The sequence below is a fragment of the Condylostylus longicornis genome, unplaced genomic scaffold (genome assembly GCF_029603195.1).
Source record: "Condylostylus longicornis isolate FDR11 unplaced genomic scaffold, ASM2960319v2 ptg000004l, whole genome shotgun sequence".
In the NCBI taxonomy this organism is placed as follows: domain Eukaryota; kingdom Metazoa; phylum Arthropoda; class Insecta; order Diptera; family Dolichopodidae; genus Condylostylus; species Condylostylus longicornis.
In genome coordinates, this window is record NW_026577973.1 from 2,093,490 (window position 1) to 2,120,371 (window position 26,882).

Below are 26,882 nucleotides of genomic sequence, written 5' to 3' on the forward strand. Positions count from 1 at the left end.
TCATAATTAATTAGTTATAAAAGTTTTAAAAATTATATAACTACTGTATTACAGTGTTTCAATAAAAAATGCGCCTAAAAGTCTGCAAATTGTTATTAAATTTTTTTGTATATTAAGTATAGAATTAAAATAAAATCGAATATAGCCGTATTTAATTTATATGCTGTAATATTTTAATCATCTAATAAAATAACATATATTTTTATTAAGTATATGTGTAGATGGTATGCAAGAATAGTAAATTCAAAAAATAAAATTTATATCGAATAAATAGAAAAAGGAATTTTCTAAAAATTGTTAAAAAAATTAAAAATTTTCGCAATTTAATTATCATCTTTTGTGTTAATTATTATTATTAAGTATTTTCGAAAAATAATTCTATATTTTATATTTTACTGTTAATTAACAATACCTAACTAAACTGTTATCTTCAATAAATTATGAACTTTTTGTAAACAAACTGGTTTCCTTTTCTATATTAATTACTTATATATATAAATAAATTTTTCCAGTGAGAAGATAAAAGCTAATGAGCATATAAGCAAAAAAAAAAATTATTATCATCATTAAAGTATAGGTAACTAACTAACTAATCATCATTGTGTTTATTTAAAAAAAAAAATCAAAAACTAAAAAGTAAAAATAATGAAATAAAATGTTTTTTTTTTTTTTTTTATATTTCGAAAATTTTTTAGTAGGTTACCAAGTCAGTCATTCAATATATGGTTTTATAAGTTTTTTATTTCTATTTGTATTTGACATAATATTTATATATAAATAAAATATATGTATAGATAGTGTTTGTGTGTCAGTTTGTGTCCAAATATTATGATTGCGATATGCTAAGGTGTTGGTAATATTTAACATTCATAACCATAGTATGCTTAATATCAATGTACCTAAATATATACATACATATATATGGTGTTTTTTTTTATTAAATATTTTAATATTTAAAGTTCAAACTTGGTTTTTATTTTCTTATCTCATTTCCTTAATTTTTACTTGAATATACATAAGTATTATGTATACTATATTATATGTATACTACTAATTTTTTATAGGGTAACCAATCAAGTTTAAATTGATTCGTGGCAATTTAGTTTTTTATTTGATTTTGATAGTTTTTTTTTATTTCTTTACTATTTTTCGCAATTATTTTTATATATATTTTGATTATAAACATTTTGTTATATACATAATTATGTAGGTACCCGTACCCCTACGACGATGACCGATCGAATCGGCCAGAAATTTCTATTTGGCACTTTCAATTTCATCTTATACTTTTTATTATTACCTGTTTGTTAATTTTTATTTGATTTCGTTTTCTTTCTTTTAATTTTGTTTTTTTTGATTATAACACCTGAATTATAAGTGACGTGTTTTTTTATGTAAGTCGCGTGGATTTTTTTTTTCTTTAGGTACTTAAAAATTTTTTTTTTATTTTATATTTCAATTTTCAGGTATGCATATAAAAAATTTTTTGTTTTCGTTTTCATTTCTTTTTTTTTGGGTCTTGTTTGGTTTTTTCTTCGAATTTTATAATTCAAAACGAGTTAATTATGTAAAAGAAACACAAAAAAAAAGTTAATATTTTGCTATTATATAATTTTGGTAACCTGAAATGGTATTTACTGTTTTCTTTTTTTTTTTTTTGTTGATTATTTTATAATATTTTTATTTAAATATATGGGTTATATACTCGTAGGTATGTAACAATAATGGTGTTGTTGTTAAATGAAAAATAGCAAATTAATGGAATTTTTTTTTTGGTTATTTCTTTGAGTGATTTATATATTCATAATTTCTAGAAATTTTACGTCAATATCGCCGGAAGGTTTTCCTTTATTGAAATAGTTTTCGGTAATGGTTATATAAATATATATGTTATGATTATGGGATAAAATGATGTTGTTAGTTCAATTCAATTCAATTTTTTTTTGTAATTTGTATTAATTTGAATTCATTAATATGAACTTGGGAAATAGGCTTGACTTTTAATTTGATTTTCTTGAAAATTTAATTAAAAAATTTTTTGTATAATTTGTCAATATTTTAAGTATAACAATAACAATTAATACAAATTTAATACTAATTTAATACTATAAATACTAGTTTAATAGAAATTTATGCTGCAAATTAAAAAATTTTGTGCGTATATAAAAGTTTGTGTATATTAATGCTGTATGATTATCTAAAAAATTAACCGCATAGCACTCATTTTAATCACCACACAAACATAACACTTTGTTAACATTTAACCTGACGATTTTTTTTTCAATGTTTTTTTTTATATTTTACAAGAAAATATTTTCGGTATTTAATAATATTGGATTGGTTGTGTTGTGGCACAATTGAAATATCAAGTTTTTTTTTGGAAAAAATCATTTATTTTTGATTTTTCTTTTATTTATAAAAAAAGACAATACAATACGATTTTTGATATAAAAAGCATTATTAATTAACAAAAGCATAAAAATATAAAAAAAAAGAATTATTTTAATTAAATATTTTTGTTATCATTGATTATTTTGTTGGTTTAACAATATAAGAAAAAGATGCCGTGTCCGGGATTTTATTATAAAATTTTTAATTTTCAAAATTAATTATAAATATTTAATATTTTTATTGAATTCTTTTTTGTTTATTATTCGGAGCATTAATTTTATTGTTGACAATATTATCAAGTTAATTAAATATAATTACTATTAAAATATAAATAATATGCATAAAATTAAATATGCAGTGAAAAAAATTTTAATAAATTTATTTTTAAAAAATTTCTCTTTCAATTTAAATATTTTACTTTCTACTTAATTAAGGCTTAAATTACAAGTAAATATTTGAGTTTATTTTAATATTTTGGCGGTGATTTTGACTTAAAATTTCATAAATTGAATATAAGTAAAATTTTTGTGTTATCGTAACATTTAATTACTCTAATATCATTTTAAATTTTCATAGACGGCAAAACTTATAAGTCAAATGGAATAAAACGCATATTTAAACATTTTACATGTGTTTATAATTTATGTATGTTGTTTTTCGATTTCATATGTTTATAGATAAATATTTTATTATATGTACTTTTGTAATTTCATATATAAATAAAAATTTAATTTATATGTAAGTATTAGAAAAGTTAGGTGAAAGTTTAGTTAATTCTAAACTTTAAATTTCAAGATTTCCCGTGTAATTTGTGTATGCGGTATGAATTTACGAATAATTTTGCTCAATATGAGTTTATTTAATACATCCATACATATTCGTTTCGTAGATAATATAATAAGGTGAATATCTGTTATTGTATTAACATACTTAATATTGTGTAATATGTTGGGAAAATTCATGAAAGAGTTGAAAATTTCATTATTTGCATGCTATTTTGAACTTGATCCTTGAAAGAAAAACAATGACTTCTTAAGTTTTTTTTTTTTGATTTTTACTTTTTTTTTTATTTTTTAATTAATTAATTATTAAACTAGTTTTACATGTTTAGTGACAAGAAAAATCTTCCGGTTTAAAAAAAAAAAAAAAAAACACGGTCAGTCTTAAAATAAACAAACAAAAAAAAATTTATTTTGAATAATAATTAAAGTCATGATTACACGATAATATTTAAAAAATTTTCTTTACATAAAAATTCTCATGACATTAAAAATGTCCTTCTCAGTTTGCGTCCGCATATAATATGCAATTATCATAAAATTATAATATAAAATTTATGTATGTTTATTAAATTTTATTAAGCTTAACAAGAGTTTCGAGAGGGGAAAACATTTTATTATAATTTCCGCTTTCATTTATTTTAATTTCGAATATTTAAAATTGTAATATGAGATCAAATAAATATTAAATTTATAAATAATTAATAAAAGTCAATCATAATTAATATATAACACGAATATAAGGAAAATATTTGTTGAGAGATTTGTTATTATTTTCCACAATTAAGATTTAATTCAAGTTAAAGTTCAATTGTACATTTGCAAATAAAAAATTTATGTACATACATATATACAATTAATTAAGTAAATAATTTGATTATATACTGAAGGTCTTATATAAATTCGTGGAAATTAACAAATATTGGTTCTATTCATAATTTACGTTCAGTATAATTGAAAGAAAATTGTTCTATGTTAAAGCGAAAATCTCATATTTTTAACAATAATAAAAAAATCTTGATTTGAGTATATAACATAACATTGTTCAAAATAGGCCTTTGTAAAAAATTATTTGTATAGTAAAATAGGGTGTTTCCTTCTATACATTATTAATTATTTTTGCCTTTGTGCAATTTTATGCCCACATATTGTTTTAAAGGTGTATTATATTTTTTTTTCTATATGATAATTTTTATAATACTTTTTATATGGATAAATGAAAACCTCATATGCTACAATATTTTTTTACATATTTCCATTCTTTTATGTCACATACATTATACATTTTTTAAATTATTTAAATCAACTTTGAATTTATTAAGCATAATAAATATAGGAATTGTAATAGAAAAGTTGCAAACACAATGTTGGTAAGTATAAATGTTATATCGAGATATGCAAAAATATGCATATTGGTAAGAAATGCTTATACATATATATGTAATACTAATGCATACCAACATGAATAAAAATCTTTATTCATATATGAAAAAGCATTGTCATTTAATTGTCTTTATATACCTATGGATATAATGTTTGTATGAATGTAAATAAAATCAAAGAAATAAAGCGAAATATCTGTATGAACCTATTTATCTGCTAGTAAAATAATGTATAAGTATCTTGTATATGACATGTAAATTCAGGTATTGTAGGCGACAAACGGTAGATTATTTTTAATTACGGAAATTGAAAGTACATCAACATAAGAGTTTATGTATGGCTATGTACTTTACATGATTCTTTTGCATGAGCATTGTAATTTACATACATGTATAAATTTAAAGTATAGTTATGTACATTTTGAATCTTTTGTATTATAATTTGTACAGAGTTACCGCATATAAACATGTAAATATCGCATATACAAAACACTCGTACATGACAATTTTAACATTTCTTTTGAATTTAATTTTTTTTTTTGTAACATTTTTACTTTATTTTTTACCTTAATAAATTTTTCTTTAAATAAGTATGAAAAAAAAAAAATTTATGTTCATAGCTTTCTTTTATTTTTTATTTAATTTTTTATTTTATGAATTTTTTTTAAGTGTTGATACTGATGTTTTCTCTATAATTGTAGAAATGAGATAAAAAAAAAAAGTATGCAAGTATAAAGAAACAGAGATTTAATACAACATTGTTTTTAATAATGGTATAAAAAATGGAAAGAAATATAACTTTCACGTTTGAATACGAGTACAAAGATTTTCTGTTCTCAAACGATACAAAAAAAATCATTCAAATTATTATGAAAAAATATAAAAAAAAAATACATTTTGTTCTCATAAGTCAAAGATTTTTAATTTGTTCATGTATATATGTATTTATAAGCACATATACAATGTATGTAGTGTAATATGTACGTGCTTATTTGAAAACATGGTAACGATATTATTTCGTCACTTTTAATAAATTCTGAACAATAATTATGATATACAAAGATAAAACTGGGAATAAATAGAAGTTGTATGAAGATATTATAAACTCTAGGGTAGCAAAAGGAATTATTGCCAAATCTTTATACAACCTAGTATATCACGGTATCATGCCATTCGTTCATTCTGAACAGTTGTAATTACATAAAATGTGTTGGCCATTTACACACAACACAATAATTATGATTTTACATTCTAAATTTTATTGAGAATTAAAGTCAGCGCAATTTTTCTCTTACAAAATTTATTGAGAGGATTTTTCATTGATAGAATAACAAAAAAATAATCGTACACGTTCAGAGAGGTAAGAGATTGAAATCAAATTCATTTCGAATACGCTTGTACGCCCAACAAATTCGAAAGACAAGAAGAACGATCGGTAAAATTTATAAAAGCTAATGAAAAAATGGAAATTTTGGACGTAAAGGGTTACGTTCTAATTATGTTAGAAACGAAATAACAAATTAATTATTACATTTGTATATGAGAACATGACAAGAAATGAGTTACAAAATAAGAAACAAAAAATATATTATTCACACTTTTGTTCACGACTTAAAATTTTTTTTTCCAAGTTATAAAAAGCGTTTTTTTGTTTTTGAAAAAAAGAATACAAAGTCTTAAAATCTTTTACACAAAAAAATTTGTTCCCTTTCTCTTTTATTTTCAAAAAGTAAGTACATAGATATTTTTACAATAAATACCATAAAAACCGAAAAAAAATTTTTCCAAAAATTTAATAATAATCATTGAAATAAATATTAAATATATTTGTTTCAATGATTAAAAGTATAACCATAAAATTTGATATTTTTAGAAAATGATGTTATTCAAATAAAGTTTTAAAAATTGCATTCATTTTAAATATTCACGCTCGTTATCGTTAGAATATTGCTTACTAATTTGATTTGAATAGTGCGAACACAGGATAGGTAACGTAAAAATTGTAAATACCATGTGACATTAAGGTCATTTGTCGTATTAGATGAAAAGAAAAATGTGCCAATATTATGCATAATTTTTAATTGAAAATGTTGATTATCAAAAACCACAATGGTGTGTTAGTATGTATTTAAATTTTTCAATCACATTTTTCTTAATTTTATAATTTTATGCTTCTTAATAATCTTTAAGAAATAAAAATCGTAATTAAATAGCCTTGTATATTTCCATTGCATTTTACATAGTAATTAGTCAAAGGATAAAATATTACAAAACATTAATTATTCCTTATCTCTTATATCACTCTTAAAATTATATATAATTGCATATATTTCTTAAAAATTTAATAAATTAAAATTTCCTGCCCATCCTTTCGTATATTGGCGTTTAATACGAATTTTTTTAAAGATATCAAAAAAATAAAGCTTTCCCTTTTTGATTAATTTTGTTGACTGTACAAAATATGCATCTTCTTTTAATACCGCAGAATTACATATGAATTATAAATATAAGTATATATACATATATACATGTATGTGAAATAAATTTATATTCACGCTTTAAATAAGAAAAAAAAGAAATAAGTAAATTTAAATGTATGGGAATAAAGTATTTTCTTCCATTTGTTAAAAAAAAAAATTTCTTTTATAATCTTGAATACTTGGACGTGTGTTTGTACACGATTGTTGATTAAGTACATTTTAAGTACATATACATATACATATATTTCATTCATATCTTGTTTTATTTTTTTTTTTCAAGATCAAATTTCTATACAGTTCCTTAATTTTCAAAAACAAGTACCTAGAGTGTACAGCATATATTAGTATGTAAATGCGTTTATTAATATACATTTTTATTACACATACATTTTAACTTCATTCACGAAATAAAAAATGAAAGTAAACTTGAATATTGTATATGATATTTTTTGTCAACCTTAAGGTCAAAATTCTTGATTTTAAAAAAAGCAGAAAAAGGAAAAAAAATCACTTCCTTTTAATAAAAGGTACACAGAGATAAGGTAAATTCAATTTTATTTGTTCCGAGGTTGGCTTAAAATGTATATACATACATAAATACATAAATAATTTTGACCTAATTTTCTGTTATAATTTACATTCTATAGTTTCTGGACCATTTTGATTTTAAATGAAGTCATGCAATTAGTTTTGAGTTCATCCTATTCTACAAATGTAAGATTTTAGAAAAATAACTAATTACAGCCTTGAATACACCATCAGTTTGATATTTGTAGAAATTTACTTACAATATAGAAATTAAAATCTTAACATAAACGTACAAATAATTTATTTATGCATTTTAAAATTGTTCGCAAAATTTTTCATAAACACTCATATATTTTGGTTAAATGCATTCTTTAACAAAAGAAAAAAAAAATTCTCAACATATCAAAAATTCAAGGATAATATAAAAGTACTTTATCTGCCTATAATGTATATAAGGACAATGAAATGTTAAAATTAATGAGGATGACAAAACACAAAGCGAACATTTTTTTTTATGTTTGTTCTTTCCATCATATTCTGATCATACAAAAAATGTAAAGAAAGCCCTTGTATAAATTATAAGAGCCTTCTTAATTATTTTGATAAAAAAAAATTTTCGAAAATTTTTTTTAAAATGAAAATTTCAATTCAAAATATTTCTGTAAAATTAAAATTTAAATGTGTATGTTAATGTTATTTTCAATGTTAAATAATTTTTGGGAAAGAAATCATCACCACATTTTAGAAGGAAGGACTTTGCTTTTCCTTATGTAATTCAAATAGATGTTGAAAAGAGAACACTCATAAATATTTTGATAAATTTAAGAATAAAATAATTGATAATATTATTGGAATTTAAAATTTTTTTTAAATATTTAAGCAAAAAAAAAAAAAAATTGTTTTTGCAAAAATTTTAGGTAAATTTAAACTTCATTTTCTTTTTTTTACCATCCTCTTTGGAAAATTTGGAACTATTTTTTTTTATTGTAAATAGCAAAGTTAATTTTTTATTTTTTTGAAATTTAGGAAAACTTTGGGGGAAAACAAATGTTTTAGTCACTCTTTATTATTTGTATAAAGTAGGCAGGCGAATTACACATACACTTTATATGGAACATAGGCCTTTGGCATGAATGTAATCGTATGTACATATATGCATCTCTATGTAAACCTGATATTATGTAGATCATATAACAAATTACAGTGAATATGTATACGTTACAATGCATATAACTATATACACCTACATTTATAACTTTCACAAAAAACTAGAAATCCCTTTTAGAAAAATAAAACTAACGTGTTTATGTTGTAAATAAACGAGATATTTATACATACTAACATTATATGGATATTCGCCATAATACTATTTAGATGTTACGGTAGAAGTACTTATTAAAGTAATATTGAAAAGAATATTTGTGTTTATTTGTGTAATTGTGGCAAGTTAATTATGTACATAAATTGCACAAATCTATAAATTATCTTATATTAAATCTATAATTAAGATGAACATTCATAGTTAGCAGTAACGTTTGAAAAATTGCAGTTTTTGATTAAATCCAATAACTTTTGTACTAGTGTAACAAAATTTTTCTTAATGTTCAAATAAGACTGATTTTGTGCAAGTGGCGAAAAATTTTATTTTTATAATATATTATTTCTTTATAATTAATTGCCTTCACATAATTGACATTCTTATTAAATGAGTTCTCATGATCAAAACTACAAATTCCTTACTTAATTCTGATTTTTCTGAATACTTCTCAAAATTAATAAGAATCAAAATCGAAAATTGAATCTTCTCAATGTTACTAAAAATAATATGAATTTATACGTACTATTGTGACTCTTAATAGTCACTCTTGCCGTAAAATAAATGTAAATGTATACACAATATATCGGTACATTACTTATTTCAAACATACTTATATTACTTTGAAAACTGACTTTATATTTCACTTAATACTTTAGATTGGTATCTCTCGTGTTTTTTTCTTAGTACAACAGTAACACATAAGTATATCTGTTAAAAGTATGAGTACCTATACCTATATAAAGAAATAAGTACAATATAATAGTATAAACGAGTAGGAAATCTAATGCATTTGATAGTTTAGAGCACTTATTTTAACGGAAACTGTATCGTTATTTTGTACCTGTCATATATTGGTGCAAAGAAAATAAAAAACAAGTAAATTTTTTGTTTTTAGTAAAACTTAATAAAGGTAAAATATATACCTATATTTAGATGTATAAATCTTCGAGTGCCATTCATTTGCACAAGTTCTCTATGCTTGTATATAATATTATATGCATATTTCTATGCATACCATCAAATATGCACTTATTTAGGTAAAATATACAATAAATACATTTAAATATATACGAGTATATATATATATATAAATTATTTCTCTATGTACACATTATATGTACAATCTACATATATATACATGATGATGGTTTTTTACTATTATTTTTCCTGTACCTAATTTGAAAAAATATACAATTTTCTATTGACGTGGTAACTCATACCAGTTATAAGAAATATATATGTATATATATATATATATATATATATATATATATAGAATAAGTAAATATGCCTGCTGCAAGTAAATCCAAGAGAGGGAACAAAAAAAGAAAAATAATGTACAAGATACAATCTAAAATCCATCAAAGTTAAGAAAATGGATGATCAAAAAACTTTATTTATGAATATATGTGTTTATGTGTTTATGAAAACAGTAATATTACACCGTTATAAATACAAGTATATTTATATAGTATATGATGTGTTATTTAGAATAATAAGATAAGTTGATATAGATATAGGAATGCCAGCATCTAATGTGTATATAAATTATATAGCCCACATTATAGAGAAGAAAATATCAAAGATTGTACCTTAAAAATTTGTTGCAATTTGTGGTAAAACAATGCAATATTCATGTTTATATTTAAGTTAAAAATGATGTATTAAAGGCAATATTTTGTTTCTCTTTTAGAATGAGTACACACAAAAAAACAAAAAAAAAACAAGTTGAAAAGAAGGATTTAAGATTTACTTACAACGATTTCAAGAATATAAATTTCGCTTTACGACATTTTCCATACGTACCAATTATTATAGCTATTATTATGTACTAATTCCGATGATAAAGTAACTTAAATCATGTAGGTAGATTTTTAGGATTTTTTTTTGTCTTTTCAAAATATTGTACAAAAAAAATTTTTATATACTAACTAATTGTGTTTTAATGTAGTGCTCTCAGTTTATTTTTTAAAGCATGTGTCCTTAATTATTTTAATTTTCACACTAATTAAAGTTTAGAATAAATAAATAATTAAAGAATTAAGAAATAATTAAAGTTTAGAAGAATTTTAATTGTTATATACAAGATATTATATTTTGAACTTTAATTATATTGACGAGAAAAGAAGTTTACAAATTTAATGGAATTAAAATTATTCTGTTGTTCCTATACTAATTTCTAATATTAAGAATTTAAAATTTATATAATTAAATAAAATAAAATGGAGTACAAAAATTGCTATTAAAATATAAGCTCTTCACTGTTAACAATTTCAATTATAAGTTCAACATGTGTCGAATCTTTCATTTAACTGAGTTTCCGATATGATTTTTTTCACATAATATGAGAAAAATATTTCAACTGGGTGCAGATTTGAGGCTCAGGTTTGAACTAGCCTTTAAATCATTTAATAACATTTAATGTGGTGATAATGTGATTCGAATTTTTTATGCAAGCATAGTTAATGAAACAAAAATTTATAATTAATATAATGTAAAATAAATGCATTGCAAATTATTGATAATATTGCCCAAAAATATTCTTTATAAGTATAGTTCAAGATTGCAATTAAATGAATTCGTTGTGTTGTATTAAAATAATACGATAATATTATTAGTAATTGCAGTAGATTACATCAGAGTAACAGCACATTATACATTGTTCAAAATTAGTATTGTTAATTAAAAAGGAAATGGAAATTTATAATGCTTAACGTATATGATACAATTATTTAATTTCTGCTACAATACAATATAAACAAAAACTTGTATAACAATTTGAAATTTATCCTCTTTGAATAAAAGACCAAAGTTGAAAGTAATTTTAAGAATAACTATTCCTCTCATTTATTTGATCAAGAAAAAAATATTTCTAAACATTTTTTATAAAATGCTTGAAAAAATTTGTAAAAATTATAAAGAATAAATATGGATTCAACCGAGTATAATCGTACTTATTTTATTTATTTATTTTTTGTTATATTTTTGTTAAATAGTTATTTTTTTCATTTTTAGTAAAATTAAATGCTTTCCCTAATATTTTTTTTTTTATAATTTATAATTGCTCACTCTATATATAACGTATGTATGTACATTTTTACATATTTTATTTTCTACATTATTATTTCATAGAGTATGTTATAGGTTTTATTTAATAGTTTATATCAAAAGTTGATCGAAAACTGTATATGCAGTATTTATATACATTACATTATTATGTAATAATATTGTAAACTATTTATTTTAGAGCAAAATTAGGGTGCAACATAAGAACTCATATTTACTTAAAGGCAATCTCATATAATATACCATATATACACTATATTATACCTATATAATATTGGCTTTATGTATGTATATTGTGGGATGCATTTCAGAATTAATGTATGACATAGAACGAAATTAATCATTTTTGGCATTTAGATTAAAGTACAGTTTATACAAGTAGATTAAGATATTTTGCCATTTTTTTTTTCTTTTTGTATTTTATAGATCAAAGACATTTCTTTTTTGGTTCCATTTTGAATCATAAAAGTTGTTTACTTTAAATGTTTACATACGATATTTATACAATATGATGGGGGAAAATTAAAACTTTTTAAATAATTGATCAAACATCACATACGTATATAAGATACCTAAAATTTATATTATATATATTTACAAAATTAATGATCTAAATTTTTATATTCACTTTTGTCTGATGAAAAATTTATTTAGAAAAAAATTATATTATATGGCATATAACAAGTAAGTAATTTTGGTTGCTATGAAATTTCTTTAGTAATTTGAGTGCGTATTCTCATTATTTTTTAAGAATTGGGCATTTTTCTGTGTGATTTTGTTATACAAGATAAAAATAGCCCATATAACTTTATATATTAAAGATTTCAAATTTATTATATACCTTGGAATATTTATTTGCATTTTTTTAAAAAAAATTCAAAACAGTCTATTGTAATGCACTCTTGCACATATTATATTTTCCTTTATTTAGGCTAGTGAATACTGCTCTAATTACGAACTGAATAGTGCACGTAAATTGGAAACTTTTGGGAGAAAATAAAAATATTTCAAAAATTTTTTACAGCACGTAATATTTGTAGAATAAGAAATTCTTATTTTTAATTTTAGCCTTTTTGCAAGAAATTCAAAAGAATTAACATATTTTTTAATTTTTTTTTTTAAATGATGTTCATAAAGTTTAAAATTTTGAAAAAAAATAATTTTTCCTACAAACCTCTGAAATATTTGACTAGAAATTCATTGTTTTTGTTAGAAATATTTGCTTATTTCTTTTGTTTTTCATTTGCCTTTTTAATTTATGTTTGTAATAAGGATTTGTAACATTTTAATTCTTTAATTTTTTATACTAGTTTGTTCTTAAAATGTAACAAGTATCAATAGTTTAAAGTGTGAAAATTTGTTATGAGATTTCGTTTTGTACTTTTTAATTGTTTTTCCTTAGAATTTTATAAAATGGTCATCTCTATTAAAAATATATATGACCTTTAAGGGTCTTATTTTTTGTATAATTATTATATTTTTTGTATGTTTGTCTCCAAGTATAATAAAAACAAATCTTTTATCTCAATAATTCGAATTTGTGTTCATATGAAAAGAAGAAAATTCAATAGTTTTTTTTTTATTCGAAAAGCTTCTTACTTTACTTTTATATTATAAAAAATATTTTATTTCTTTCTTATATATGTACATTTAATAAACACATAAAGTTTCTTTAAAAAATAAAAAAGTTTAATATCTTATACTAATAACAAACAATAGTAATCTTGTATACATGTGAAAAAAAAAGAAATATGACATATTATTTTTATTTGTACGAGAAAAGAAAAAGTTCATATAATCATGATAGTGTTTTTCTTTTCTTTCTATTTTTTTTCCTCAATATTTGTTCATTACATTTATAAAAGTATTGTATTTTCTTCTATTTGTGTAACAACAGTATTATATTAATATATAGTTGTTAATAATTTTTATTCAAAAACTGTACTATATTACAAAACTATGTGTAGGTGTATACGGAAAATATAAAGGGAAATAATATTGTATAAACAACAAAATGCAACATAAATATATTTAGGAAAATATTTACGGTATATAAACAAGGTGATTTGATTTCCAAAATAATTTTGAAAATTATTTTATTTAAAAATTGAATTTTAAAAATAATATTTTTCAATAATAATTTTGAATAATAATTTGTTTAACGATAAGAAATTATAAAAAAAATTTTATATGTTATATTTCAAAATATAGGCATAATTGGTTTAACTAATTTAATATAATAAAAGCCAATCAATAATTATAACAATCTTAAATTCTTTATTGAATTTTAATGAATAAATTCTAAACTCTCAATACAGCTTTATTCGAAATTAATTACTTAAAAATTGTTCAATAGTATTCTTTTGGCTCTAGAAATGAAAACTAGTTTGAATTGAATATCTTGCAAGAAAGTCTAATATTTTGTATACACTTATGACTTGTACTTTGAAAAATACTGTAATCGATTGTGTTAACATTAGGATAAGACATATAAAGATATTTTGTAAATTTCTAAATTGCATGATTAATAAATTCAAATTCTTAAGTGACCCTGTAAGTATGCAATTTTATGCAATTCGGAAAAAAATCGGAAGTGTATTTTCTGTGAAAAGCATATAGATTATTATATTTCTTTTATTATTTCTATTGCGTTTTTTTCTCTCTCTCTTTCTCTCTGTCAACTTTGTAATTTTTTAGCGTGTTTTTTTTTGTTTCACTCCTTGTCGTTTTTGTTCTGTTTGTTATTTCTTGTGTTAAAGCAGATTTTCTTTATTATTTATTATTATTTGATTTTAGGATTTTTCTTTTGATGTAGTTTCCATTTTTTCTTCACATACTCGTACATACATATACATTTTTTAAAATTGATTTTGAGAAAAGTACAAAACTCATAGGTACCTTATTGTATTTTTTTACGAAAAAAAAACAAAAAAAAAAAATTTTGTCACAAATACAATTTTTTTTTTCATCGGATTGAATTTTTTGGCTTTTAACGTTAACGTTTCCCTTTTTTTTTTTAAATAATTTTCTGAAAACTAAAACACCTGATTTTGCAATTTTACAATATTGCAATATTTATTTATTTTGACATTTTATACAAAATTAAATGCGTATTCTTTTTATACCATTGGAAATGGAAACAAAAATTAAAAAGCAAAACAAAATGATTATTTTTTTTTGTATGTGTATATTTCAAATATATTTGACATTTATTTATGAATAATGGTGTAGTGACAGTTCATTATTAACAAAATATGAAATATTAAAATTTATTATTATTATTAATTATCAGAAAAGCAACAAAATTAAGAAAAAACAAAAAAAAACAAATTGAATGTTTTAGAGACATTATGATAAATCATCTCTATTTATTTTTCATTAAAATATGAATGGGTAATTATTTTCGTATTTATAATAATTATATTATAATAAATGGTGATTGAAAATTATTCATTCATTTGTTGGTGTTAAAAATTATTTAAGAAATTACTATGGAAATTTAATTAATTTTGACCTACATAATAATATATGGTATGTATGGAATACAAATAAATTTTTGTTTTGTGGTTGAGTTTAGTATTGAAGAAGAACGCTGTTATTTTTATCGTATATCCAATGACAATGATGTTTTATTATAAACCTATTAATTTCTAAATTTCTATATTTTTCTTGTCATATCATTCTAAATTAATTACCGAAATAAAATCAAAACTTGGTATAATTATATCACAAATACTAATATTTTGGTAGGAGAAAAGCAACATTATAAAAAAAAAGATATTTTTAATTAAAAAAAAAATTATGAACTTTTACGTCAAAATATTTTTTAATTTTTAAATGATGCAATCAAAATTAAATTGAATTTAAATCAATTTTAAAACTGGAATAACTGCATAAATTTACAGTTTTTTTCTTAATTAACATTTTTACTATTAATAGAAATTATTTTCAATTAAACAAATCATAATTTACATATACAATTATAAAATAATTTAAAAATTCTTAAAAGTGCATACTCTGTCATATCTTATATTGTATTTCATGTGATTTTACAACAAGAACCGTTAATACTTTTAATTATTTCATTAAAAGCTTTCAATTATTCCAATGTTTAGACTAGATTATTCGATTTCATATCGTAAAGTTAGTGTTTAAATAGAAAAGAGAACAAAAACAGAAAAATCAAGGACGATTTAAGACAATTTTTTTCTTCTTTTTTTTTATTTCACATTCTTTACAGCATTCTTTAATTACATATTACTTTATAATAATAAATACTAAATAGATATCGATTTTATGAAAAATATAACAATTTCATATTATAGAAATAATTGTTTATTTAAAAGCCACAATACAAAATATATAAGTATGTGTTTTAAATAACAGAAAAACTAGTTTGACTTTCAATAGAAATCATGTAGTATTCAATTTAATAATTTGAAAATAATTTATAAAAATCTAAAATAACATTTCATTTATAATAAAAGCATATATTTTTTATACATACATAATGTGGTTTATTTTTATAGAAAATACATACATGTATATATATATATATTTGTAAATAGCACTTATACGGTTTTGAATTTTAATAACAATTGTGAAGGTAGGTATGGATATTATAAGCGGATTTTGAACATAATATGTGTAATTACGATGTAATTTTAAATAATTTAGATGGTATATAATAATATGTCTGAATGGTATATTGGTATTTATATATGCACATAAATGGTATTAAAATTATTTAATTTTGTTCCAAAGAAAAAAAAATTATTGTAAATACCGTAAATATTTTACAGAATCAATTGTGAATTTATTCTTAGTAGGTATTTATACTGTTATACAATATTGAATAATAAAATTTTTTGTACTGATCTAAAAAGTGAAAAATGTAGAATTGTTTATAATAATACGCTTAACAGTATATACCAGTGAACATTTAAAATGTACAAGTATACATAAGTATATTGTATATTTCAATATCTTTCTTAAGTAGTCACTCATAAAATATTTCAATGTCATATTTTATTTTTCTTTGGTTTTTTTTTTAACTAAAATAAAAAATGTTAATTGGAGTGATTTTATTATAAAGTTGATTTAAATATTTTTCTTTGGAAAAATGGCATTCATTTATTGAATTTTTTTTTGTTTGTAAATCTGTGCATACTTATAATTTATTATGGTAAATCAACAATGGCATATAAGTATTTTATTATTATAACACCATATTTTTATTATTGTTGTTGTTGTTATTATTATTCTTTATTATATTTAAAATTTTCTAAAAGCTATTCACTTCCGGAATTCAATTTGTTATTTTTTTATACATATATTATTTTTTGTTTTTCAAAAATAAAATAACTAAATAATAATTTTATATAAAATTAAATTATTGATTATTATTAAAATGTTATTTTGTATATAAATATTCAATTTAAGGTATTTCTATATGATTTATATTTTGAAACAATACCGTAATAATTAATAATTTAAACAAAATTTTTGTTATACATATAAAAATTTACTACTTATAATATAGCTTTTAATTTTCATATTATTATTGGATACTACAATGACTTGAAAATGCAATATACCGGTAATTTGTTATACTAAATAAAAACTTTGGAGAATTAATCAATAATTTTCAAATAGAATTTTAATTACCTATTGTGAATAATAAAAAATTGTAATTTTTTAATATTAATTTTATTGTATATTAATTTTTTGAAATCACTTGTAATGTTTTTAAATTTGAATGAGATATTGAATTGTTACTATTCCTATTGACTAATATTTATGAATGAAAATTGAATGATAATTTTTTTCTGATATTTCAATCTTTAAGTTAGTATTAATATTTATACAAAATATTATTATATATTTTTATTAAAAACCAATTAATATTTGTAAATGAAAATGTTACTCAATCGTTTACTATTGCAAATGAAAAGAATGAATACATGATATTAATTTTTAACATGATTTCGACTTATACAACGCATGATTTAATAACATTACATGGCAACTACAAATTACCTTAAAAATTTAATTTTAAAATGAACAGAAAAAGGTGCGTCTTCATTAATAATATTGGCAACAAATCTTATGTATTTTAATGCAGGTTTTCTTTCATAATTGTTTTTAATACTTTAAAATATTTGCAACAATTAAGTATAACAATAAAATTTGGTTTTAATAACCACGATCAATATAAAACAAAAATACTCGCGCTGTGCAAATATTACATCATAATACTACATGATTTTGTTACGTGCTATTTTTACATATGTAATTATTGTAAAATAGGGTATGATTTAAAAAGAAAGGCCCATGCATTCACTTATATAAATTTGTTAAATGACGATTGATGACATTTTCTTATGTCGCAATTAATAAATTAATTGCGTATATGAGTCAAGTTTTAAATTTACTATAAATGGCATTAAATAAAGTATATAACACTATGTTTTAGATATTCCAAAGAAATATCAGTATTTTTTTTAAAGAATCAAGAAATTTTGTTTAATATGACTGCGACATTTAACACTGGTTTGTCTCAAATATTATGTATAATTTCTTAATTAGATTCAATTAACAATATATGTGGCAACTAGCTCTGTATAAAAAATACACATTAAAATAAAATTTCATAATAGAATTTGAAAATAATTTTCATATGAAAAAATTTCTCTAAATAATAAATTTCTTCTGCTTCAAAATGAAAATTTATGGCAACATTTAAAAATTTTTACTTTAACATTTTATTGAGCTCAAGTTCAATAATTTTTTTTTATATAATCATAAGGTGTTCATATATTTATACTGGTATATCATGTGTAATAATTGTAACTGCAAATTTCTCTTATTAAATTTAATTTGTATGTCGTGCTTTATAATAATTAATCGCTTTTATTTATTTAATAAACTCTAACATTAAATTTTTATTAAAATACTTTTCCAGATAAGTAAAGCAAAAAAAAAACAAAAAATAAGTAAACTTGGACGATATTTTTAATTTTTACTTGTATTTATTGTGTTTTAATAAAGTTTTGTACATATTTTAATTAAGAATTGAACAATGAACTTGCATTTCGAAACTTTCATTTATTTTTTCTTGTATACCTTGCGATACATTTTTATATTTAATTTATTTAATTTGTGTATTTTTTTTTTTTATATATTTTCGTGTCCACATACTTGCTTTTATTTTGTATTAAACTTTTATATAAAATAAATTAAAAATGAAAAACAGAAAGAAAAATAAAACTTTAGTTATTATAGAAAAAAAATTTTCTTTATTTTCTTGATTTTAGTATTAAAAAGCGAAAACTTTTATACACAACGCTGGTGCTGATTTTTTTTTTAAACTTATAAATGAAGTAAGTAATTGTGAAAAACTATTTATAATGTTTTTCCTTTGCAAAACAGAAAGAAAGTTAAAGTGAAAAATTTTGTAATGGGTTAAAAATTTTTTTTTTAATTTCATGTACATAATTACCTTTTCATTTGTATAATGGTCAATATGTATACCGGTATAGCTTAGTTTTTTTTTTCCATATTTCAAAGAAAAAAAGTTAATGGAAAATTCAAACAAAATCAGGTAAAAAAAAAAATAAAAGAAAAAATTACCTTCAAGATTTTTATGTAATCCAAATACAAATTTGGTTTTATATGGAAATTTTTATTTTTTGATATTTGAAAAGAAATTATTCGCTCATTTAATTTTTCCTTAATATCAGAAAACAACAAAATTGAATTCGATTTGTAAATTATTACCATTCATTTTCAAATTATTGAAATTATTTCGAAAAAAAAAAATTCAATTTCCGTAATTCAATATTGTAAAATCCGGATGTTAAGTATTTTAATGAATATTTTTCATAATCTATTTACGAATGTGTGCCTTAAAGTGAAAAATTTATTATTGGAAATTAATGGCTCAATATCGTGCACTTCATATATAAACGTATCAGTTATACATAAACATTTTCAATTGTTTTCAATATCGATATGTAGATCAGCATCTCAATACCGCTCAAAACTTATCAATGAAAGATAATATCAAAAAAATTTAATTCCCGTAAGATTTTTCCTAATTTCTAATCCTTTCTTTTTTTTAAAAATTTGGGTGACTTCTTAGAAATTTTATTTCTGAATACAAAATATTTGACATTATTATATTTCATACACATACGAGTACTTACATAGTAAATAAAATTTTTTTATTATATTTTAAATGTGGGAATAGAAGATGTAAAACAATAATGTTCAAATTCAAAATAATGTATGTATTAGAGATTAAATAAAATAATGCAATGTCATATAAAAAAAAACCTAGTGTTGAGTAAATTATTAATTTTAAGAATAAACACAATTTCGTGCACAATAACGGAAACAATTCCATCAAGAATATTATAAGATAGCTTATGATTTTTACTTATAAATTATGGCAAGTTTTAGGAAAAAAATTTTTAGATAAATACTAAGTTATACTTATTATACCTATGTGCCATTAGTGTATGCGTATTATTTTTCACCATTAAAAAATTTGAATTCTCCATAATATGCATGCCTACACACTAACATACATGCGTGTATTTAAAAACCAATTATTTGGTTACATTTTTTTACCAAATTTTAAATTTATCTTAACAGAATTGTTACTATTATTTTAAATGGGTTTTTCTATCTGTTATGAATTTAAAGCATAGAGATCATTATTTAAATACGTGATCAGATTTTGTAAAGAAAAAAAAAAACATATCAAAATATAAAAAAAAGCAAGCAGCAAAGAAATTAAGTGAAACGACAACAAAAAACAGTTTAAATCGGTAAAGGTTCATTAAACGTTCAAATACCTTTATTTAATTTTTGTATTTGATTTTTTCATGTTTTCTCTTTTATTTAATTTTTAAACAAAATTAAAAATGTATGTAGCAAAAAAACCTATGCTAAAAATAACATTAATTTTATTACATAACATTAGGGAAAGATAAAAAAAAGAAAAAAGATTCAGATTAACGTGGAAATTTAACAAAAATATAACGGTACTTTTTCTCTCCTGATTTTTGTTTTTTGCTTTGTATCTTGTAAGTGACGACTTTACATGGCGTATGGAAACATTTTATTAATTACAACATAATATTCTAACATTTTTTTTTTCTTTTTTGGCATACCCTAAAAGTACAAGTGTGTATGCGTGTATATTGTTATTCAATATGGAAGACAAAAACCTCTTTAATTTTTATTAGGTTTATTTGAAATTCTTATAGTGTCTCAAAAATAAGATTGAAGTAAATGAGGCTTAAATGATTATTTAAAAGTGTCATATTAAATTTTATGTGTATTTTGTATGTGTTGTTTAAAATTTTAATTTAAAGTTGACTTTTTTCCTTTTCGAAATTTATTAAAATTCAAAATAAATCTGAGAGACAATTAGATTTTATTGATTTCTTCTATCTATTCGTTTAACTTATAACAGTATTTAACGAAAAAAAAAAATTGCTAATCGAATTTGAAAAAAATAATAAAATTAAAATTTTGTTTTCCTTTCAAATTACCATTTAGTTTAAATTAAGATTTAAAATGAGCTTGAAAATTTCAAAAATAAATTCACGTTTCGAGATGAATTTGAAATTCCGAAAACTAAAATTGTATAAAAAATATTTAAATAGTTCAAGCAACTACATGTACATACATACAAACGCAACTAACATATCCATGTCCATATTGCATATATGTATGAAGCTATTAAAAACTGAATTTATTCGAAATGTCATTCTTGTACAATTTAAATTGCATTTTCTAAAATCTATAAAACTCATATTTACTTATACAAAATATTAAAAATTCAAGTTTTACAAGAAAATTCCATTTAAATTCTGAATCAAATTTTGACAACATCAATACAAAGGAAGGCGTATAAGAAACATAGATTTTTCCATATTATTTATGTTTAGAATTAATTTATTTATGATGTACCGAATATTAATATTCCATTAAGATTTTCAATTAATAATCTATAATAATAAGTAAGTGGCCTCTTTGCAATCAAATGAAAAGCATAAAATAGAAATAAAATTTTGAATCAAATTAGAATTTATATTTAGTATTCTTATATTATTCAATTTTAGCTTTGTCAAAATGTTACTAATATGGCAATATGCAATAAATTTAAAATATTATATAATGCTCTCTGAACTGAGCTTAGCATCATACTACATACTTATACATATGTATATGTTTTTTCATAATTTTAGATTTCACAGTACAAAAAAATATTCAAAATGTTTGAATATTCCAAAAATAGAAAATTTAATCATTCCTCTTCTGATGCAATATCGCATATTTTACAATATTGTGTACACTCTAAAAATCCGAAACAAAAAAAGGCATCATAAATAATTGTTAGCATCAAAGTGTGCTTATACTTAAGTATGTAGAAATCATTTATTTCTATGCTATATATGATCATATGTACATATATAATTATATAGCAGATAGCATATTCCTTCTACAATAATATGATAACATTACATTTATAATCTTCTAAAAATGCATAACAGTAAGAAGACAATGTTGTCATGCAACAATCACTTCTTCTTTTTGTGTTTTTTTTTTACTGTTTTTAATTAATTCTATACAGCTCTGTGTTGTTTTTTTATTTCTTCTTCAAACATAATTTTAATTCAGATTTAACTTTTAATTTCAACAGAAGACACAAAAAAAAAAAATCAAAATATCAGAATAAAATGTGAACGATATGAAACGTTCAAGTCTTCTTGAATCAACTTTTACTTTCAAAAATTAAAAAGAAAAATAAAAACAAGAAGAAACAAAAAATGGTAGAAATAGAAATAAAAAAAAACTAAGATAAAAATAAAAAAATAAATTTATTACAGTTATTATAACAGTAACTAGGCGGTTATTATAATTGTATTTTTAACATTTACAATCAAAGAATAAATTCAGGTGAAAAATAAATATAAAATAAAAAGAAATATGTATTTAGTATGTATGAATGTACGTATGTGTAATTAAAAAAAAAAAAAATACTGCATAAAGTCTATAAAATAGACTCTTAAATATTGTATTTAAGGAGCATTTACATAAGTATGTGATTATAAACTTTTCAATTGTGTACTTAAGTAAAATTCAAGGGAATTTTTAATATTTTTATATATAAAAAAATATTGAGTGGTAAATTTATATGGAAACAGTATACATATATATATATATATATATATATATGTATATATGTTTATTCATATTATGTACACATATTGAATAAATAACAGCTTCAAATGAACATTACTAAAGTTTCTATTATAAGTTAAGTAATTGAGCTATTAAAATTATGTTCTTAATTTATAAATAAATTCTTAATTTTTAGTCTTTTAGGCGTAGTATATTTAATTAATTAGGTAAGCATAGTTTATAATATTCAATTTGTAGATATAGTTATATTGAAGATAGAATAGACTATCATAAATTGTATTAATTTTTTAAGGTTTCCGTCCGAAATTTTATAAAGACAAATAATTTTGGTATTACAAAAATTAATGATTATTTTATTAAAACCTTTTTTAATTGAATAATTATATAGTTGAAACTAAATTAGAATTTTTATTATTGAAATTGTTTTCCGGTTCTATGTATTTTTTAAAAGTGATTTTCTACAAGTACAATTTTCTTGTACCCTCTATAAATGGAATTAATTTTGTAAATTTTCTTAGATAAGTATTTAAATCTTTAAGTAAGTATTTAAAATTCGTAAGTTTATGTGTAAATTAAAATTAAAAAATAGAAAAAAATTATTTTGAAAAGCAAAATTTTTTGACGATTTCAATGGCAACAATATTAATAAAATGTGTGATTTCAAGGGAAAACTATCTAAGTAAAACGATAAAATGTGTTTCGAAAAAATTAAACTAAGTTTAAAAATAAAATTAAATTATTCATAACTTCAAAATTAAAGAAGGCAGATTTATTGACAAAAATTTAATTAATAAAATAAAAAAAGAATGAATTATTAAAAACATTCTTGAAATTCTTGGTAATTTATAAAAATTAAACTAAAATTAATTATAATGTTGCCAGTTAATTGTAATGTTGTTAATTGTTATTGAAATGAAAAAAAAATGTAAACGATACTTTTTAATTTTAACATCGAAACTTAATTATTTTAATATACATATTTACAAAATTACTATTGCGTATACTTGTAATATTAATTCTCGTTTTTCTAAAGTCGTTTGATTTTTCTTTGGTACATATATAAATTTACTTTTTACACATATAGCATAATTAACTTGTGTATATCAATTTTCATATTATTTCATTTTATTGCATATTTTCGCTGCACATACTTATTTATAGAGGGATTTCACATTTTTTTTTTTGAAAGAAAATTCGCGAGTATAATCTACATAAGATGGCTGAAAAAATATCGCAATTGTATTTTAATTTTTGTAAAATTCAACTTTTTTTTTTATTCATTTTTTTCTTGTGTTTTTTTAAGTTTTCTTTTTTTTTTGTGTTTTTGATTATTCATTATGGAAATCATAGTTAATTTAATGGTTTTTATAGTTTTCTTATTTTTGTTTTTCTCTTCTTTCATAATTTTTTAATTAATTTCAAATTTCTATTTTACCATGTCACCATATTTTATTTATTAAATTTTTATATAACATTCACTTTAGTTTTCCATCATATAAAAAACTTGATATTTCAGAGAAAATTTCAGTTTTTTTTTTGTTTTTTCTTTCTTTTTTATTTGAATTTTTGATTTGCATTTCCAATTTTTTTTTAAAGGAAAATTAAATAAAAATTTTTATTTTGTCTTTTAAAATTCATTTTTTCACTTTTTGTAACTACAGAGAAATCTAGACTTTACTTTAATTATAATAAATAACGGTATAAATATAGCAGGTTTAAATCCATATAATATACAAGATTTTACAGTTAATATTGTAGATCAATAGATTTAATAGATCATGAAAAAAAAAATAATTAATCCTCTTTTGTATTCATTATAGTCCTTATAACGTTTTCATATTTAAGAGAGTATGTAGATAAAGGATGTATAGGCAATTTACTCCAATTTGATTTTTGATTTTATGAAATAAAATAAAATACATACCGGCTCCAAAGAGTGCAACAAATATAACCATAAATTGTTTCATTTTTGAATTTTTTATTTTTTTTTTGTTAATTTAAAATTAAATTATAGAAAAATAATTAATAAAAAATTAAATAATTAATTTTGAGTATTAATTGATTTTTTAATAAAAAAAAATTTTTTTTTGTGAGATTTGAAACAAAAACGAGATAAAATTCGTTCCGTGTCCAATCAATAAAAAACTTGAAAACCGACTGTGTGTGGTTCGAGCTCTTACATTCTCTTTTTATACTCGACAACTTATTTTGTACGAATTTTATTATGAAGAAAAAAAAATGGTGGAGGTTTGGTAGAAAAAAAATTATTATTTTTGTTTTTTTTTTTTTCTACTTATTATTTTTTTTTTTTTTTTCATATATTTACTATTAAATGTACGTTTATTTTTGTGTATGAAAAAATTTACTTTATTTTAGTTATTTTGTTTTTCTTCGATATTTTAAGCTTCTCGTAAAGGCGGTTTTGTATCGATGGTATTTGTGTACAGAGCACATACCGTTGTTGTGGCGCGCATTTTAAAAAATTATTTCTGATTTTTTTCTGTTTTTACTTATTTTATTCTTCTATTTTCATATTTTCTTTTCTTTACTAATTTTAGTTACAAACTTAACTGTTGAACGCAGATATAATATGTTATGTTTGTGTGTACTTTGGGTTGGTATGGTATTCGTTCGAATACTCGTAAATTGTTTGTAAATTTTAATCGATCGTGAGTGTATTGTTCATAATTATAAAAATAACAAAAAAAAAATTGACTACTTTTTTTATCAGGTAGGGGGAGCACTTTTTTTTCTTGTTTTGTTTTATTCATTTTACTTTAATTTTACAAGAAATGGTAAAATCTTAGGTGAGTAAGAGATTCCAGAAAACCGAAAAAGAAAACAAAACAAAAAAAAAATCATGAAATAAAAAAGGAAAACAATAATGAAAATACAAAGGTTTGTTATTGCGAGTACGGCTACGAATATAGGAGTAATTTTATGGTAAATAAAAATGTTAATAAAGTTGAAATAAAAAATTTGAAAAAAGGAGAAACATAAGCTTTTTAATTATGTGAATAGAATATTTTTATGAGATATATTAGATATTTTACTTAAAATTTGATGGATTGCCGATCTATCATCAATAGTGGTAAGAGTTCATCATAACTATATCGATCCCAATTTCATTAGGTCGGTACACGCATGTATTTAAAATAATCATGTCAAATATTCTATTAATAGCAACTATTTTTTGAATTGAATTTAATTACTTTGAGCATAGAGAATTCCCCCAAGGAGAGAAATTTTTTTTGGGTAAGATAGTTTAAATGGAAATATCCGGATTAAATTTATGTTGTCATTTACTCTAATGCATTAAAGACGTATGGATAAAAAAACTCTGTACATAATGTAAATTTCAAATGCTGGAAACAATCAAGAATTCTGCTGAGGGTTTAATTTTATAATGTTATATTCGTTACAAATTTCGGTTATTAATAAATTAATTAACAATATTCTACAAAAATTTTGTTTAAATCGTTGGAACACGTAATGATGACACACCAAGCTTGTGCCTAAAATCGTACAGATTTATGAAATTTTAAATATCAAATATTTTTTAACTACATACATAGATAATTATTGCTCACGCAAATTTAATTAAAAAATGTTCAGAGTCTTAAGCGCTGTTTAAGTGAATGTATGTACATATGCATAGTTAGAATTTTCGTACGAAATTCATGTTATTCTTAAATAGTAGGGAAGTATTAGTTTTTCT

At 21.0% G+C, this 26,882-nt stretch overlaps 1 protein-coding gene across 2 annotated transcripts in view; it reads right to left on the minus strand.

Moving 5' to 3' along the window:
• LOC129614168 (protein obstructor-E) overlaps positions 1 to 25,330 on the minus strand; it is a 46,000-nt gene extending 20,670 nt beyond the window's left edge. The window contains exon 1 of one of the 2 annotated variants that reach the window (XM_055528597.1): positions 25,089 to 25,330. In XM_055528597.1, coding sequence (XP_055384572.1) covers positions 25,089 to 25,131 — 43 coding nt within the window. In that variant the 5' untranslated portion in view covers positions 25,132 to 25,330. The remainder of the gene's footprint in view (positions 1 to 25,088) is intronic. The other variant, XM_055528589.1, reaches the window with a different exon arrangement.
• Positions 25,331 to 26,882: the final 1,552 nt, after the last annotated feature.